Source organism: Budorcas taxicolor, chromosome 19 (genome assembly GCF_023091745.1).
Source record: "Budorcas taxicolor isolate Tak-1 chromosome 19, Takin1.1, whole genome shotgun sequence".
NCBI lineage: Eukaryota > Metazoa > Chordata > Mammalia > Artiodactyla > Bovidae > Budorcas > Budorcas taxicolor.
In genome coordinates, this window is record NC_068928.1 from 41,702,499 (window position 1) to 41,720,461 (window position 17,963).

Here is a 17,963-nt window from a genome sequence, read left to right on the forward strand (position 1 = left end):
TAAAGGTCAACCTATGTGATAATTTGCATACTGCCTGGGCACAGGTGAGAAGATCACAAGAATGCATTAGAATAAATAAAAGATAACCACAGTGATCAATTTTTAAGAGCCGTAATTATGTGCCCAAATGTTGTAGTCTCGGCTCAGGCAAAGTTTCAATGAAGGTCTAGGGCAAACGGATAAAATATTATAATAATCCAGGTTGAGAAATAATAAGGCTTCTCTTTAGCAACATTTCCCTAAACTGTTAGTTTCTTCCTTCCTATTTTGAAAAGTTTATTTTAGAAAGGAATGATGAGGATTCCATATAATATGCATTAGAGCAAAATTTAAAACTAAAGGCATTGAGTGTCGATTGTCATAGGCATTATTTATACTCAGTAACTTATCTTCAAATAACTCCTGAAAAGAGCATTTTAAAATTTTTCAATGCCTTTGATTTCTTACTCTAGACTAGTAATATTTTTCTGCTTAGAGAAACAAATTTCAAAGATATAACTTCCTCTGTAATCAATTCATCAGCTAAAGATCAGTACTCTTGCTAACCACCATTATCTCAGAGTGATAGCCTGAAGTTTACAACAGAGATGCTAAAGAAATGAAAAATATTCCACAAATGCCAATCACAAATTTCTCATCAGTCCTGTCTTCTAGAAATAAACAAGATAGTATTGCAAGATAAACAAAGACAACAAAATGGCAATGCAAACATTGTGAAATCATCTTGCTGAAATATTGTGCTTTTTCCTTCAGACTTCAACCTCACTATTGCACATTCCTCCTATAGATGAGGGCTCAATGCATGTATTCTGATCTTGTCAAAACCAACCATTCAGGAAAAAAAATGAAAAAGATTATCAAAATCAACGTGCAAATAAAATCGGTGCTTAAAGCATGTTCGAAACATAAGTCCCTAAAACAAAGAAGTTATAAACTGTTGGCAGAAAAACAACCAAGTAACTACACCTGGTTTTTCCATTTATCTTTAATAAGATCTTATTTTGCCAACATACACACAAACCAACAACAGATCAAGACGGCAAACTGATAAAAATTACCACGTACTGAATTGATTTTCCCATTCTTCAGTTTTTAACTGTATTTCATTTATATGGGGTGATAATCCATTCATGTAGAAAATAAGTTATTGACCTACATTTTCAAGTAACAGTCTGGGTATCTTCAGCCTCATGAAAAGGTCTGTGTTAAGCATGCATCAAAGAACCTAGCATTCTATCTGAGAGCTTGGCACTCGCCGCATGTTTAGGGCATGTCGATGTATTTCTTGCATCTGTCTGATCCTGTCCTTCTGCCACATTAAGTTTTGAGGCATAGGATATCTCTGAGTGCCATGCAAGTACCGGTATGGGATTCTCACGTGGCAGGCAGTGGCTCGACAACGGGGTTGTGGCATGGGAGGAAGAAGCATCCACCGCTTTCTCTCAGCACAGTATCGGTAGGCTTCTTTCCTATACTGTTTGTCAATATCATCACTGTTTTTCCAGCCTCCAATAATGAAAACGTCATCTCTGTAATAGCAGATGGCCGCTCCTTCAATGCTTAGGACTTCCGGGGGTAAACTTTCAAGGATCTCATCGGAAACCTGGTTGGCGATTTTTCGTATCGCCTCTTCGTTTTCTAAAGAATAACTCTTGGGGCAGCATGAGGCTGTCTGATAAAAGTTTGAGTTGACCACAGACATTTGGAAAAAGCAGTAATTGTCAATAAGCGGCAAAGATTCCACATCTTGCCACTGTCGAGTCTCCGTGTCATAGCAAGTAATGACAGCCTTTAATCCATCTTCAGTGTCCCGGTCCACAGGAGTGCGGGCAGCAATGTACACAAACCGGTCTTCAATGGCGAGCGCTTTCACATCCCGAAGAATCTTTGGTGCTGATTCCAAGTTGTGCCATTTATCTAGCTCGGGATTATAAACAGTCACATCTTTAAAACCGGGACTGAAGTTGCCATGTCCGCCAATGCTGTAGAGCTTCCCCTTGACTTCTGTTAGCCCAAAAGAATGCTTCCTTGTCATCAGACTACAAACGTGTTCCCAGGTATTCAAATTTGGATTATACCTTTCCACAGTTTTAGCGAACCCTGGTTCCATTGACCCAGCAACGTACACGTAGGATTCTGTTACTGCAACGGCATGTCCATCAAGGTGATTATGGATATGGGGTAGGTTTACCCATCTGTCCTCATCGACAAAATATCCCACACATTCACTTAAATAGTCCCCTCCTTCTGACACGCCTCCAATAACCATGATCACGTCCATGTTTTGCCCATAGCGAGGTAATAATGAGACATGAGAAGCAGGATGCTGGAATGTGCCAGACTGTATGTTCTCAGCTCTCAGAGCGTGCCTCTCCACTGCATCGGCCACCAACTTGACGCAAACTTCATTATTGGCCACCAGCCTCTCTGGTTTGACATGACGAGTAAGGTAAGTAGGTTTCATCTGGGACAATCTGAGCAATTTAAAAAGTTCTTCAAAGTATCTCTCTCTCTCTTCAGCATTTCTCTGAACCCACTTCAAAACTGTCTCAAATAGAACCTCTTCGGAATCAACTGTGATCTCCAAGTCTGACAGCCAGTCTCGGATGAGGTGGAAAGGTAAAGTATAAAATTCCTCATCCTGAATTACTTTGTGGAAGTTTCTCCGTATCATATCCGCCGCTTTCAGAGCAAGCTGGCTTAGGGTATACATGTGAGCTAAGCTATGAATGGCCACACAATTAGAGAGATGAAGCTTTTTCTTGAGAAATTCTCCACAAAACTCTTTTAAACGAATTAATAGGAACCTAAAACCAAGAAAAAGAGGAAGGATTAATTTTCAAATGTGCATACTTTGAAAATGCTCTTTGAGAACATCTAACTTATACAAACTGAAATATAAGTTTCATCTCATTTCATTCACACACTTGAAAAAAAAAAAAAAGCAAATCCTCCCAAATTAAACAGGATTGTGTGGGAAAGTATGTTCAAAAGTATATATAAAAATCATCTTTATATATTTTATTCATATTAGTTTACATGTAATTATATATTATACAAAATTTTGTGATACACACACAAAATGGAGTTTTTGATTACGTAAGGTATTTCAGAACATATCCTTTAATAAAAAACAACAGTCCTACACTCTTTTTCCACTGTAATTTACCCTTGGCAAAGGCAAACCTCAGTCCAAATTTGTCTGTGCCCTCCTGCCCAAGTCCCTGGCTAGCAACCAGTCTCTTCTTAGATAAGGCTGGGTCTCAGTGAAGAGACTTCCTTAAACATCAACTACATGGTATAAAAACTGTGACACCTGGGAGGCTGTGTGGTCGGATTCCAGAGGGAATGGCAGTGCAGGCTTTGTGTCAGAGGCTTTAATCTTCTCATCACCAGAGCTTTCTCCCTGAGGAACCCAGGGATGGAGGCAGGAGTGGTGCTCAGGGGTTTTGTCCTGAGGTGGGTTCTCATTAAAGCAGGAGTGGCAAGGCAAACTCAAAGATCTGAAGAAGCCAAGAAATAAAACAACAGAAAATGTGTAGGCCCGTCCACATTAAAAAGAAAAGCGGTTTGGCATGTAGCTGACTAGATGTTGTTGCCTCACATAAATTAATCTGGCAGAATTAAGCCCTAAGGGTGGCCAATTTGAGACTACTGCTAAGGAGTAAGGGCATGGCAACCCACTCCAGTATACCTGCCTGGAGAATCGCATGGACGGAGGAACCTAGAGGGCCAAGAGTCCATAGGGTTGCAGAGTTGGACACGACTGCAGCGATTTAGCACACACACTAAGGATTACATCTCCAGAATGGAAAACATAAACAACTTAAGAATGACTTCACCAGTCAGTCCAGGCCTCTCTCACTTCAGTAACTACTACTATGATTACTGTGCTTAATAACTAACTGACTTGTGATATGAAGATGAATTTCAAGACAGGCTCCCTTTACCCTCTTTAGGGAGCACACGATCTCAGACATAAGACAAAGACAAGGCAGAGTGGTTAAGAGCTCTAGTGGCTCTCAAATATGCCTGGGTGCCAGGATCACTCTTTCTTGGGCTTCCCCACCTTCTACTTGTGATTTTTGGCAGGTGCTCCAGGTAAGCCAACACGTATTTCCTTGGACAGGTGTTTGGAAACACTGCTCTATGAAAACAATAGCTGCCTGTCAGATACTAGGTATGTGTCACGTGACAGGGATCATGCTGGGCACTTCCTATTATAGCTTTACAGTGTAAGTGCCCTGCAAGGTAGGTATGATCAACAGACAGACTACATAGGGGAGGAGGGGTTGTAAAGGAACCCTGCCTCAAAGCTGATGGGTAAGACTGGTTGTGATGGTTGCAGGGCATAGTGTCAAACACAAAGTGGCTACTCAGCAACTGACATATGGAGAGAAGTTAAAGTTTTAAGTAAATTGTCTGGGGGTGTTCTCTCCTCTCCTCACCCAAGTCTCCAGTAAAGGAGGAGAGAACAGTAAACCTGAAAGAACACACGCTCACATGACAGAAGAAAACAGAGCTGGAGTGAGTGCAATGACCCTTCTCCATCCATCTGCATTCAACAAACCACCCCGTGCAGACACACACCTGCCACATTCCACCCCACCCTCAAATAGATGACCCAGTATCATGCGTTGAGAAAACAGAAGCAATCAGGCAAAAACCTCATTTTCCCATTATCCAAGCCTTTTTATTTTTCCAGCCACATCGAGAGGCTTGGAGGATCTTAGTTCTTCAACCAGGGCTTCAATCTGGGTCCCAGCAGTGAAAGCCATGAGTCCTAATCCCTAGACCACCAGAGAATTCCCTCCCACTATTCAACCTGTCTGCCTACAGCTGTACCCTATACTCTGCCTTCGCAGTCCCACTTCTCCACTTCTAATATGGATTCTATACCCTTCTTGGTTTCAAAGACTCTGGCCCTTATAACATCAATTTCTCCTCTTCCACGGATTCATTTTCATCAGCACACAAACACGCTCCAGGATCTCTCAGGTTGTGCGTGCGTGCTTAGTCACTCAGTCGAGTCCCCAACTCTTTCGTGACCCCATGGACTGTAGCCTGCCAGGCTACAGGTAATTTTCCAGACAAGAATACTGGAGTGGGTTGCCATTTCCTCCTCCAGAGATCTTCCTGACCCAGGGATCGAACCCAGGTCTCCTGCGCCTCCTGCACTGGCAGGCGGATTCTTTACCACTGAATCACCGGGGAAGCCCATCTCCTAGCTTACAGAGGGAAAAAGACCTCCCTGGATGACTCCTCACACAGGTCCATGAGTATCATTTTTCTGATCCTCTTGACAGACTATTTCTTAAATGCTATTTTTTAAAGATACTGTATTATTTGGCTGCTTGAGGTTATCTTTTAGTTGTGGCACGTGGGATTTAGGTCCCAGACCAGGATAGAACCAGGGCCCCCTGCACTGGAAGTGCAGCATTTTAGCCACTGGACCACCAGACAAGTCCCAATGGTCAGCTGTAAACGGCTCGTCAGTGCCATCAATGACTTCTATTATCACCAAATCCAATGATCAATTACAAGTGACAGCGTTGCCATGATTGGCTGCTCCCTCCTTGATACACTCTAGCCTTCCATGGGATCAGGTGCTCTGCTGGTGTCTCTTTAACATTCTGGAGAACCCCAGAGCGCAGTCCTTCGGTTTCTCTTTTCTATCTACACTCTCTTCCTAAGTAATTTTATCCAGTCCCAAAGCTTTAATTACCATCTATATGCTGATTTCCTCCCAATCTCTAGCTCCCAATGTTCTTCCATCCAATGTCCTATTAGACATCCAGTAGAAGACGTTTCCTGGACCAAAAACCAAACACTTCCTCCCAAACACTTTCCTGCACTTTTCCACATCTTAATCAATAATAACTCCATCTTTCCAATGGGTCAAAAAACCAGCAGTCTTCTCCCTCATCCCTCACATCAAATCCACTGGTAAATTTCTCTCCTCTGTTTTCAAAATACATCTAGAATCAAAGCATTTCTCATCACTTTTACTTCTCCCTCAGACCAAGCCTCTACCACCTCTGTAACAACCTCCTAGTCTCTCTGCTTATGCCCTTGCAGCCCCCTCCCCACCACCTCATACTTTTTCTCAACACAGAATTCTCCAAATCAGAATGCATCATTACTCTACCCTAAACCTTCCCATGTTACTCAGAGTAGGAGCCCAAGTCCTTCCACAGGCTGACACAGCCCTGTGGGATCTGGATCCATCCCCATTACCACCCTCAAGCCTCTCCTACTTCTCTTCTCTTGCCAGGCATCCCTCTGATCCAGCCACACTGGCCTTTGGCTATTCTCACAACTGAAGAGACTTACCAGCAGCAACCTCCAGAGAAGCTCCATCTCAGGGTCTTTGCACCTGAGACGTCCCCTACCTGAAACACTCTTAACCACACCTCTTTCAATTCTTTGCAAATGTCTTTTTCTTCAGGAGGATTTCTCTATCCATTCAATTTAAAAAACAACTTCTTTACATCAACGTTTTCTGTATGACCCACCATCCTTTATTTTTCAAAATAGCTAGAGCAATCATCCAACAGGCTGTTTTATTTGCCATCCATCTACTTATGTAAGTGCAATGCGGAAAGGGACTTTTGTCTATTTTGTTCACTGCTAAATCCCCAGATGCTCAGAACCCAGTGGCTGACTCAGGAGGCAGTCGTTCAAATAACAAATATGCACATAGAATACTGCCCCAAAAGGCTCCTCCCCATCTCCAAACTGCATTCACCTGCTTCCTAAATAGCTTCTGGAATATCCATCTGGGCCCTCTAAAACCCATTTTCCACAGTACCAGAATCATCTTAAAAATATTTCAGTCAAATCATTTCTTTAGCCAGCTTCACATCACCTTGTAAAATCCAAACTCCTTTATCCAACGCATTTCACACACCCTTCTCCCGTTCACCCCCTAGATCACTGAATTTTCCTTTTTTACTTCTCTAGGCCAAACGAGATGCGGGGCCTTTGCACTATCTGCCAGGAATGGTCATTCCCCATCTTTGCATGGCCAGGATTCCCTTGCCATTTAAAGGTCGGTTTAAATGTCACCTCCTGAGAAAGGTCTTTATGCAATTACTATCCTTTTAAAATATCAACACTGTGCTCATTAAAGGCGGACTTTTTCATTGTCTTTGTCTCTTCACCTGGAGACACGACCCCTCGCCTGACTGGCGGGCTGCACCCTCTGTGCCCAGCGCAGTGGCGGCCCCACAACACGCAGCAGGCGCTCAGTAAGTATCAAACGAATCCACTTCGTTAGGGCTCACTCGAGCCTACCCAGGGCACTGCCCTCCCCGCCTTTTCCCGCGCCCTCCCTGGATGCGGCCCGCGGTCCGCGAGCATCTCCACCCCCGCCCTCCGCATCCCGCCTGCGTCCCCTACCTGTCGGCCAACTCCAGCACCTCGTGCACACTGCCCGTGCTGACGCGGATGCGCCCCGTGTACATGTATTCGATAACGGCTTCCACCGTGTCGGGTTCGGGCCCGGGCTCGGAACTCCACTTGCGCATCTCCACCCGACCCGAGCGGGACTCGGAGAACTGACCCGAGAGCAGGGGCGTGAAGTACTCGGTGGCGGCGGCCAGCACCGAGCGGTGGGCCCGGAACTCTCGGCCCCCCGCACCGCCGAAGCACAAGGTGATGTCGCAGAAGAGGCCCTGGCGCCGCTGTTCGTTCTGCCTCCACGACAGCTCCGAGCAGTGAGAGCTGCACTCGAAATCCTCGGCCTCCGGGCCCGGGTCGCCCCCGCTCGCCTCCATTGCAGACAAACCAGGCCCAGGCCCGAAGTCCACCGTGCCGCTACCTCTGACTTCGGCGGCTAGCCCCGCGGAGCCGGCGGCGGCTGTCTCCATGCTCTCCATCTCCAGCACCTGCAGAGATGCTGCCGCCGCTGCCGCTGCCGCCGCCGCCACAGCCGCAGCCGCCATCTTGACGCCGCCGCGCCCGACTCCTCAGTCCCCGAACGGTTCTGCCGTTCTGGTGCGACACAGAGGGATTCTGGGAATAAAGAGTGGGCGTGGGGCGGAGCCAGCCGCCGCTGGGTCTGCGCACGCGCCGCCGCGCGGGTCTTTCGGCGTCTGTCTCTGGTAAGGGGCAACTGTTGTGCTCCCGTTATGACTGTCTTCCCCGGAGGCCTCCCATCCACATGCCCATTTGGACGATGGATGGCTCTTTCCTCCTCCTAGAGAGCAGCGTGTTCTTCGTGGTCGTTTTGTGCAACAAAAACCACCTTAGACCCTTACCCATTAGTGTCTTGGGTGGCACCGTTGGATTTTTATTTAAAGGTTTAGAATGGCCTTGGAGTAAAAATGGAAAAAAGAAAAAAGACTTGAAACTGAGCCCCAGTTAAGTGGATGAGGGTGAGCAAATAACTTACTGTCTTTGAACTAATTTTTCTTTTAAAAACGGGATACTAACTTGGCAGATTTCTGTGAAGGTTAAATGAGGTTTTTAACCTTCAGGTGTTTTTACAAAGGGCTTGGTCCACAATAACTGGTCCATACATACTTGTTTAAATGATGAATAAAAGCCACTTTGAGGCTTCAGGCAAGGGAATGGCTTAATCAGATGCACCTTTAAAAATACCTCTAGTGGGCTGCTTGGAGAGTGGGCTGTAAGGAGACAAAACTAGAACAAAGGGCACTAAGTTAGCAGACCCGATATGGACAGATCAGTTATTTAAAGGATAAATCTACAGGACTTGCCAACCAGAGAAGTGAAAGGATGCCTTCCAGGTGTTTGGCTTGAGTATCTAAGTAAACGTTTGGTTTCCATTCACTGAGAAATGGGAGGCACAATTTCACAGAAGATACTGGGGTTTATTTTGAAGATAGTATCTTTTTAAAATCTATTTATCTGTCTGCACCTGGTGGTGTGCTGGATCTTACTTCCCGGCCCAGGGATGGAGCCCAGGGCTGCTGGCAGTGAGATTGGGCAGTCCCAAACACCGGACTGCCAAGGGAATTCCCTTGATTCTTCAAGAGATGTATGAACTTTTTTTTTTTTTAAGATCTTATTTATTTTTGATTGCGAGCTATCTTTGTTGCTGCACTTGGGCCTTCCCTGGTTGCAGCGTGGGCTTCTCACTGTAGTGGCTTCTTGTTGCGGAACACAGGCTCCAGGCACTCAGGCTCAGGCTCTAGAACATGGGTTCAGTAGCTGTAGGACATGGGCTTTAGTTGCTCCTCAGCATGTGGAATCTTCCCAGACCAGGGATTGAACCTGTGTCTCCTGCAGCACTGGCAGGCAGATACCAGTCTACTGTACCATCAGCAAAGTCCGTGGATGAACATTTTAAAACTGCCATGTAGTAAAACTTAGTAAGTACACTTCAAAGGAATGCAGATGAAAATATATGGATGACATGAGATGGCAGTCAGTGTTACTATAGAGTTTATTTAAACCAAACTATGATAATACAGAGGAAAGACTGAGGTGGCAGCTGCCTGGAATCTTTGTGGATTACAGATACAAACTGGCTGGAGAAGAGTCAATAACAGACAAAAGTCAGGTGCATAAATACAGAGAACATAAGACACAAGACATTTCACAGCTTTTTGCTTTGCGCTTCCATTTTAAACATATGTATGTTACAAGTTTACATTTTAAATGACCACTCCCCATACTCTGTAACAATGGCTAAGGACACAGTGGCCCCATTCCCCCTGACACAAGCAGACGCTGGTCTGCAACAGGGAGATACCAAACAAACTCCTAACACACAACATACAAAAAGATCTTAAAAAAAAAAAAATCAGATTAATACAATGCTATTCAGGTTATATGAGGAAGAAAAGGGAAAAAATAAGATATTAGGGGTAGAGGTCCTTTAAATAGAAAGTATCTTGAGGTCTTAAAAGTATCATTCCCTTCCTTCAAGGGAAAACCTTTTTTTTTTTTAAGCTAATGGAAAACGTAAAAGAAAGCAACATTTGTAACACCCTCCAATGAGGAAGAACACTATCCTGACAGTGCTTAGATGCTTCCATATAATAAATATAGCAGGTAGCAGAGCAAATGTCACAAGTATTGGCTGGGTTCTTATTTCTATGCTTATAAAAAAAAATATTAAGCTTCTTTGTGTAGACTGAACAGTGTTAGCCTGTGGATGTTGGTCTTCAATGTCTGTACACTGGGGGCTGTTTATACTCCAGGCCCATCCTTTAAGCAAGCTCCAGTGCCAGATGTCTGTGGCTATTTCCCAAGGGTAAGAGTTCTCATCATCACTTTATTGTAATAGGGTTCCTGGCTCTGTTACATGCTCATGTGTTCCGGAAGAACATATGAAATATCATCCCATGGGTGACGGTAGAGCCCCTGCTTCAGCCTCTTCTGATCAAGATAGTGTCCTAAAACAGAGCAAACGCATCTTTTTGTTAAGAGCTGGTGAGTGTTGAATTTTGGTGAGGGAGAGAAGACAAGGAAGGGAAATCTTACTAATACACACAAAAATGGGGAAGTACATCTAGATCCATCCCACAGGTAGATGTTTGCATTGGTAAAAGGAACTGTTGGATTTCATTCTGTTTTCCTAGGCTAGCAATCAAACTCATTTCCAAGAAAAAAAGGAACAAAGATAAAGCGGAAGTTAAACAAAGGAAGAATTAGCAACAATGATCAAAACAATGTGACATCTCTCTGAAAGAAACTGGCCTGGGGAATTCCCTGGTGGTCCAGTGGTTAGGACCGAGATTTGACCCAGCTTGAGGAACTAAGATCTTGCAAGCTGTGCAGGACAGCCTAAGAAAGAAAGAAAACTAGCCACATAAGTCAGTGGTATACCTGAACCACGGGGTAAAACAAACAAACAAAAAACCGAAACCAAACAGACTCTTACTACTAACTTACCAATGAAGCCCATACTCCTTCCCAGCACAAAGATGCCGTTGAGGGCTCCAATGTCAATATATTCATCAGCTTCCTCCCTGTAACACACAATTCACTTGTAGTTTTCAGATGGCTCACATGACTGCCCTCCTCCCCACAGACACTATAATTTCTGCCCAGGAATGAGAAGCTAGCTCTCTTTGGACTCTAATTAGTAAACGGAGGGTGTTCTGGGTGGTAGGCGTAGAGGGAGTTCTTAATGCTCTCTAATGAACGTGCATTGCTCTTGGAGCTGGGAGGAATCACTGAGAAAAATCAGTAAACGTTAGGAGGAAGAAAATAGCTGCAAGCTCACCGAGTGAAGGACCCGCAGTGTCTAAGCATGTCCACAAATGCGACTCCAATTAAACCATCTACATTCAGGATAAGGTTTGGTTTCTGGGAAGGCAAAAAAAAAAAAAAAAATTCAACGCATTTGTCATTATTACTCATTTCTGTTCTGCATGATGTTCCACTATTACTACTAAAACTACTACTATGAATTCCTGACTGCTATTTTAAAACCTCCCACCAACACATCCCAGTTTATAGGAGAGACTGTCTTGATTTCTAAGGTCTAGCAGAGGACTCTCGTTGACACTGAGTATGTGTCAACTTAGTTAAGCAACAGAAACAAAAATCTTTCAGAAAACCGGGTTCGATTTTAGCGCACAATCAAACTGTGACTTGGCAGTCATTTTCTCCAAGAAATTCACCCAAAACCCTGATTTGGGAATTAGGAACATTTTCTTTTACCTTGGAGGTGGTAATCTTCTCTACTTCCAGCGCGTAGTCGAGCAGGGGGGTGGCAGGGAAGTGCTGTCTGACATAATCTTTGAGAATCTGCACGCGCATGTCTGGATTGTTGATCTAGGAAGTGATCCAAAGTTAGAGGAACCACTCTGACACGGCTGTTAAAAGACATGTTCCTGGGACTTCCCTGGTTGTCCAGTGGTTAAGACACCGCACTTCCACTGCAAGGGGCCTGGGTTTGATCCCTGGTGGAGAAACTAAGACCTCGAATGACACAGGCCAAAAAAGGGGCGTGTGCCTGCTTGTGTCACAGGTAGACACAGCTGTATGTGTCATATCCACTGCTGTGAGGTTTAAGGTTTCTGATGTCCTCTCCTATTTGAGCCTCAAAACCACCTGAGATGTGGAGATATTGGATAAATTAGCCATGGATCCTACAGGGTCAAGCAGCAGGGCGCAGGACTTCCCTGGCGGTCCAGTGGTTAGAACTCTGCACTTTCACTGCCGGGAGCCCAGGTTCAATCCCCAGTTGAGGAACTAAAATCTCAGGCCGAGCAGCACAGCCAAAAACCAAACCAAACAACAAACAAAAAAAACCCCAAAAGCAGTATGCACCTTCCAGCGGGAAGTCTGAGGTTCTAGCCACTAGCCACACTGCTCATCAGCAACCTAGTCAAGATGTAACCAAGTTTTACAGAGTTCTTAGTTTTTAACTAAGTAAGCACATGTTGGCAGTGGGGCAGCAAAGCACCCCTGAAATTCCAAGAAACCCTCTGGACCTGCAATGAGTGTAGATGAACTCTCGGTTCAGAGACCCATACTAGGCGGTCCCATCAGCAGGGGCGTGAGACGGACTGGGTGCCAAGTCCCAATACCACAGTGACCTCCTCCCTTGGCCAAGACACACAAGGCCAGGATGGACTCCAGGAAGGAAGGCACCCAAAGATGGCATGGCAGCACAGGCGCGACGCTGACTAGGCAAGGTGCCCTATGCTGTGCGTGGGCCGTCTGCCTGGGAGCTGGGGGTGGTGGCCCAAGTTCTGCGAGGCCCAGATGGGATGTCCCTCAGCAGAAACCACTGTCTCCGGCTCAGTCTTTGCCATCCAGCCACCTCTGGACTTACTCTGCACTGGCCCAGTGTGGGGATGCCAGGATGAACGCAGGATCCTCTTGTATTAATCCGAGTCATACACCCCACTTAGGCCAGCAGAGTGACTAACTCGCTGAGGTTCCTGGAGCGGTGGAGCCGTGGACCCTGAACTGTCCCTGTGGGGGCCCAAGCAGCTGCCACTTCTTCTTCTCTCATTCTCTTTGATTTCTAAACATAACTTGGCCCCAGGAGCCACTGAGATTTTTGGAGTTGTTACCCCAGTCCGCAGCATTATCTAGTGACTGATATGTCTGTCCCCTTAACCCTGACCTTAGTCTTTTCTCCTGTAAGAGTCACCTGGGAAGCTAAAGTTACCAAGGTCCCAGTTCATCACATTTTCACACCACAACTGAACATGATAGACACTGTTTTTGGGCAATCTGTTTTATAATGGGAAAAAGAGCTGCTCAGTGTCGGCATCTGTCAGCAAAGCTTTTGCCTGCTGGGAGCCAAGAGCCCGGCTGTGCTCCACACCCCGCTGACCCCGGGCCTGAAGGAGAAAGACAACTCACCGACTTTACTCGGTGACCAATGCCCATGATAAGCTTTCCTTCCTTCTTCATCTTGTTCACGAACTCCATGGGGATGATGCCACTGTCAAAGGCCTTGCTGAACATCTTGGCTGCTGCATCCAGGGCACCCCCAAACCGGTCGCCCTGTGGGAGGAGCCAGCCCATGTCACTCCAAGCTGTCAGTCTCCTTCGGCTTCTCAGGATGATACAGAGTTCCCCCCAACAGCCCCCGGCATGGGGTCTCACACACCATGGCTCCCTCTAGGACTGCAATGCAGCCAAGTGGCATGATGCCAACCAAAGTCCCCGCTGTTCACCTCCTAGGATGACAATACTCACGATGGTGAGCAGTCCCGAGGTAAGGCTGGAGACCAGGTCCTTGCCGGCCCGAGCACAGATGATGGTGTTATGAGCCCCAGAGACGGCAGGCCCGTGATCAGCTGTCACCATCAGGCACATCTCTATGAACTGGCAAGAGTATTTGGGCAACCTGGAGGAGGGCGAGGACAGGGGAGGGGACATGAGACCTGGAACAAAGGTGAGGGGCTGAACAGGAGATACACTGACAAGGCCACGGTCCTCCTGTTTCCCATCTCCTTGAACAAGTCACTCAAACTCTAGAAGGGCAACAAACCCCCAATCCAGGTCTAACACTGTCTTACAACTTCAAGGCAGAACTCTTTGATCCCTGAGTGGCTCTGAATGTTGCTGATATCAAATACTGCTTTTAAAATTGAGCTTAGCAAGCAGGGCTTGAAACCTCTTTGGGCAGTTTTTTTCAGCTGAGCTGCTGCGACAGGGTGGGACCTGTGTTTGCAGTTACTACTCTCCACGTGCCAGGCAGGGGAGGTGAGGGCCATGGTCCCTTTCACAGTGCACAGCGATCAACCTCCCACTGATGATTAAGAACAAAGTCTGGGGAGTTCCCTGGTGGTCCAGTGGTTAGGACTCCACGCTTTCACTGCTTGGGCAGGTTCCATCCCAGATTGGGAAATTAAGATACCACAAAGTGTGTAGCACAACTAAAAAAAAAAAACAAAACACAAAACCCCACAAAACAAAATATCTCCAAGTCTGGAGCTGTGGGGACGCAAGAGCACATACAGTGAGACCTGTCAGGTATTACAAGCCTTGAACTTTTCCCAGGAAGGGCTCAAGGCAGGACCCAGACCCATCTCTCGGAGGTGAGACCAGCACACACACCAAGATTTCCACCTGGCTTTCTGCCCAGGACCACTCCAAGGCAGGGCTCTGTGACTACCTATTCATCGGCCTCCTTGCCCAGCTGTCAGTCGCAGGGGAGGGCTGAGCTTGGGAGTTGCAGAGAAAACTGATTGTTTCCCCCCATGCAAGCTGATAAGACACAGATTCAGAGGACACACTATAAGGTACTTTCTGCCTGTTGAGCAACTCCACCAGGCCTGCACTCTTTAAGCCACTAGGTGCATCCAGACCTTCTGTGCTAACCCTGACCTTTCTCTCAACAGGCCTGCATTCAACTCTGGCCCATTTCCTTAAAAGTTCCCAAGGGAAAGATCCTTGATCCAAGATCCTTGATGAGGTCACTGCTTTCTACTTCTGTTGGTTCAGGCTGGCCTTTCCATCCTTGGAAGACTTAGGAACCTGTATCTCTTTCCTCTGACCTTTCCACTAATCTGTGGCCAGAAAGCTTGGCCCTGGACATGTTCCCCAAAGCTGCCCACTCCCACTACGTTGGCAGGGGAGGAAAATGAACACTGAATCACAAGGCCCTACCCTCTTCTGCCCTCCATGCCTCACCTTTTCTGGAACCAGAGGAGGCCGAGGACCCCGCCAATGCCCATCTCCTCCTTGAAGACCTCGGTGATGGGCATGCCTGCGTAGATAAGCTCCTGTCCTCGCTCGTCACAGATGCTGGTCATGAACGAGGCAGGTTTGCGGATCAAGCCCAACTCCTGAGCAGAGATGGGGGCAGAGACAAGCAGGGCTGTGGTGACCAGAGGTTCTCCCAGAACGTCCTCACTGTCTGTGCCAGAACCATTGTCCCAGGTCTTAAATACTGGTGGCCAAGCAACAACTCTCAAAGTCCTCCCGAGAAGGAATCACAAAGCCCTTTGATTAGATCACTTGGGGCAAGAAAACAGGAGCAATCACTCCACGGCACCTGCTCAGCCTGGCCTGTTTCTTGTCTTTACTGAATGTTTGTGGACTCAGGCAGGGCACTTAGCTGTTGGCATCCAGGAGTTCCTTTTAACCTCACAACAGAGTAACCAGCCCCAGGTCACCTGGCTAAGAAATGGAAGAATGACTCCAAAGGGACAATTTTTAAATACTCTACACATAGCTGCTAGTCCCCCAGCAAAATGTAATGAGGCGCGTGGCTGGGGAGATGGGAGAATCCCCTCAACATGCCCTTTTCCACAGGGAGAGCAGTGAGGTCCTGAATCTTCCGTTTTCAGAGTCGGGGTACAAGGCGGGCAGTGCCAGCTAATTGTCCAAGCCCGTTTCTTTAGTTATCCCTTCGGAACTTAAGTAATGCCTCTAATTATATTTTAATTACAGAAGCAACAAGAATACACTCTCCTTTCAAGAAATCGACACTAGAACAGATGAAGTCATGTTGCCTTTGCCCTCTACCCCACCCACCCTGGTTTTCTGATTTCATGTCTGTTAGTTTGGTGAACATTTTTCTGGATCTTTCTTTCTCTGATTTTATGTACACACATGGACACATGGAGAACAGACAGCATTTTGCATGCCTACATTTTTCATACTCATAATAGAAACACTGTTCTACAATGCACTATTTATTCAATGAATCTGAGTGCTACACATGTTAGCATATATATAGATCGAGTTCATTCCGTTTAACTGCCGTCGAGTATCGCCTCATAACAACCCCACATGCCGGCCATTTCCTCCACCGATGACCATCAGCTCAAAAAATATTCTTGAACATATGTGTACATGCAAGCATTTCCTTCAGGGAGCTTTCCAGACAGGGAATTGCTGGGTCATACGGTATGAGTGCTGTTATACTGAACTGATGTTATCCACGTGCCTTTCAGAGAGGTCACGCCAACGCTACTCCCATCACCAACGAATCAACGTACCAGCCTCATCGTGCGTGCCAAGTCGCTTCAGTCATGCCCAACTCTTTGCAACCCTATGGATGGTAGCCCACCAGGCTCTTCTGTCCATGGGACTGTCCAGGCAAAGAATACTGGAGTGGGTTGCCATGCCCTCCTCCAGGGGATCTTCCTGACTCAAAGGTTGAACCCACGTCGCCTGTGGCTCCTGCATTGTTGGCAGATTCTTTACCGCTGAGCCACCAGGGAAGCCCCTCCACCCTCTTCACACCCATACAAACAATATATCGGAGAATTTTTTTTTTTGGTCTTTTTTGGTCCTACAGGCTGACCTGTAGGAGATAACTGGTATCACAGTTTCTACTTTGGTTTCTTTTATAAGGAGTGAAGCTGAGCAACTCTTCATGTTGAAAGAACAGCTCCTACCCATTGTTCTAATGGGTTATTGGTCTTTTAAAAATGGATTTCTAAGAGATCTTGTAGATAAGAGAATTTGCTCTACATCTATGTCCCTGCCTCAGACAAGTAGCCTGAAATCTCTTAGCAGGTGCAGATAGCTCTAGAGGACATTGTCTGTCCCCAGCCCCTGTTTCCAGGTTAGGCCACACCACTGTGGGAGGTACACGCTGCCCTTGCCCCCTCCTGGGCCCTGCATCTGTTTCTCTGGCTGGTCAGAAGGGGCCACCTCACAAGCTCCAGCATACCTCAGCCACACACATGGTTAGGGACAACGGGGGGCACCTACCCGGGCCCAAGAGTAGTCCATGGGTACCGTGGGGGGCGGAACCTCCTGAGCAGGTACAATGACTCCTCTGGCCACAAGATCCTCGTACACGGACCTGGGAGGCAGGAAAACGGAGGAGAAGAGACATCCACGTGGATTTCATTCTTCTGGGCTCTTCTAGAGCATCTCTCGAATGCTCGTCCATCTAACCCCAGAGATTCCCAGCCCTGTATTTCCCCTTGTCAGCAGCTTACCCTTACCAGGTGGATTCCCAAAAACTAAATGAAAACAGGTTCTAGCCAAGACCAGCCCCACTACCTCTGAACGGGATCTTAGAGAAGGCTGAGTCTGGAGGCCAAGGAAGGCCAGAGGGGAGGAACAGAAAGAGACAACAGCTCATGTAATGGATGAATGTTCCTACGCTTGTCTCTCATTCATGGCCCACCAAGTAGGTAGGCTCAGAAACTGAATGTTTTAAGCCCAGTCTGAACAGCCTGTAACTGCTGCTTTTAGAAACAAGTTAGAGAAAAAGAAAACCAAAAAGGAAAGATTCTGGACCATCTGAAGAGCTGCCTTAGACGCCTGAGAGAGACCAGGCATATTGGACACCTGTATTTAGGCAAGGCTGCTGCCCTGGCGAGGGACTGGGAAAGGGGCAGGGAGGTGCCACCCTCCCCAGGTCCACTTACTGGATGATTTCTCCAAGCTCATCGAAGCTCCGGGGCACAAACACTCCGGCCTCCTTCAAGGCCTGGTTCTTGGCAACTGCAGTTTCGGAAGCCTGATTGGCACAAGCTCCAGCGTGGCCGAACTGGACCTGGAATGCAAAGAAGAACGGCTTTAGCAGGCCAGTCAATCCCCTAAGAGAAGGC

General features: G+C 46.7%; 2 protein-coding genes across 3 annotated transcripts in view; both read right to left on the reverse strand.

The window, feature by feature from the left end:
- Positions 1-1,206: 1,206 nt before the first annotated feature.
- KLHL11 (kelch like family member 11) lies at positions 1,207-7,946 on the reverse strand. The gene is made up of 2 exons (XM_052658736.1): positions 7,402-7,946; positions 1,207-2,807 (listed from the first exon to the last, which is right to left on the reverse strand). The coding sequence occupies exons 1-2, from the start codon at positions 7,944-7,946 to the stop codon at positions 1,226-1,228; spliced, it is 2,127 nt and encodes a 708-aa protein (XP_052514696.1). The 3' UTR covers positions 1,207-1,225.
- Positions 7,947-9,405: 1,459 nt separating this feature from the next.
- The window catches only part of ACLY (ATP citrate lyase), a 42,555-nt gene continuing 33,997 nt past the window's right edge, over positions 9,406-17,963 (reverse strand). For both annotated transcript variants that reach the window (XM_052658845.1, XM_052658844.1), the window contains 9 exons: positions 17,781-17,908; positions 17,113-17,206; positions 15,079-15,233; positions 13,639-13,789; positions 13,300-13,443; positions 11,641-11,754; positions 11,201-11,283; positions 10,867-10,943; positions 9,406-10,367 (listed from right to left, as the gene is read on the reverse strand). In XM_052658845.1, the coding sequence (XP_052514805.1) occupies positions 10,273-10,367; positions 10,867-10,943; positions 11,201-11,283; positions 11,641-11,754; positions 13,300-13,443; positions 13,639-13,789; positions 15,079-15,233; positions 17,113-17,206; positions 17,781-17,908 (1,041 nt within the window). In that variant the 3' untranslated portion in view covers positions 9,406-10,272. The remainder of the gene's footprint in view (positions 10,368-10,866; positions 10,944-11,200; positions 11,284-11,640; positions 11,755-13,299; positions 13,444-13,638; positions 13,790-15,078; positions 15,234-17,112; positions 17,207-17,780; positions 17,909-17,963) is intronic.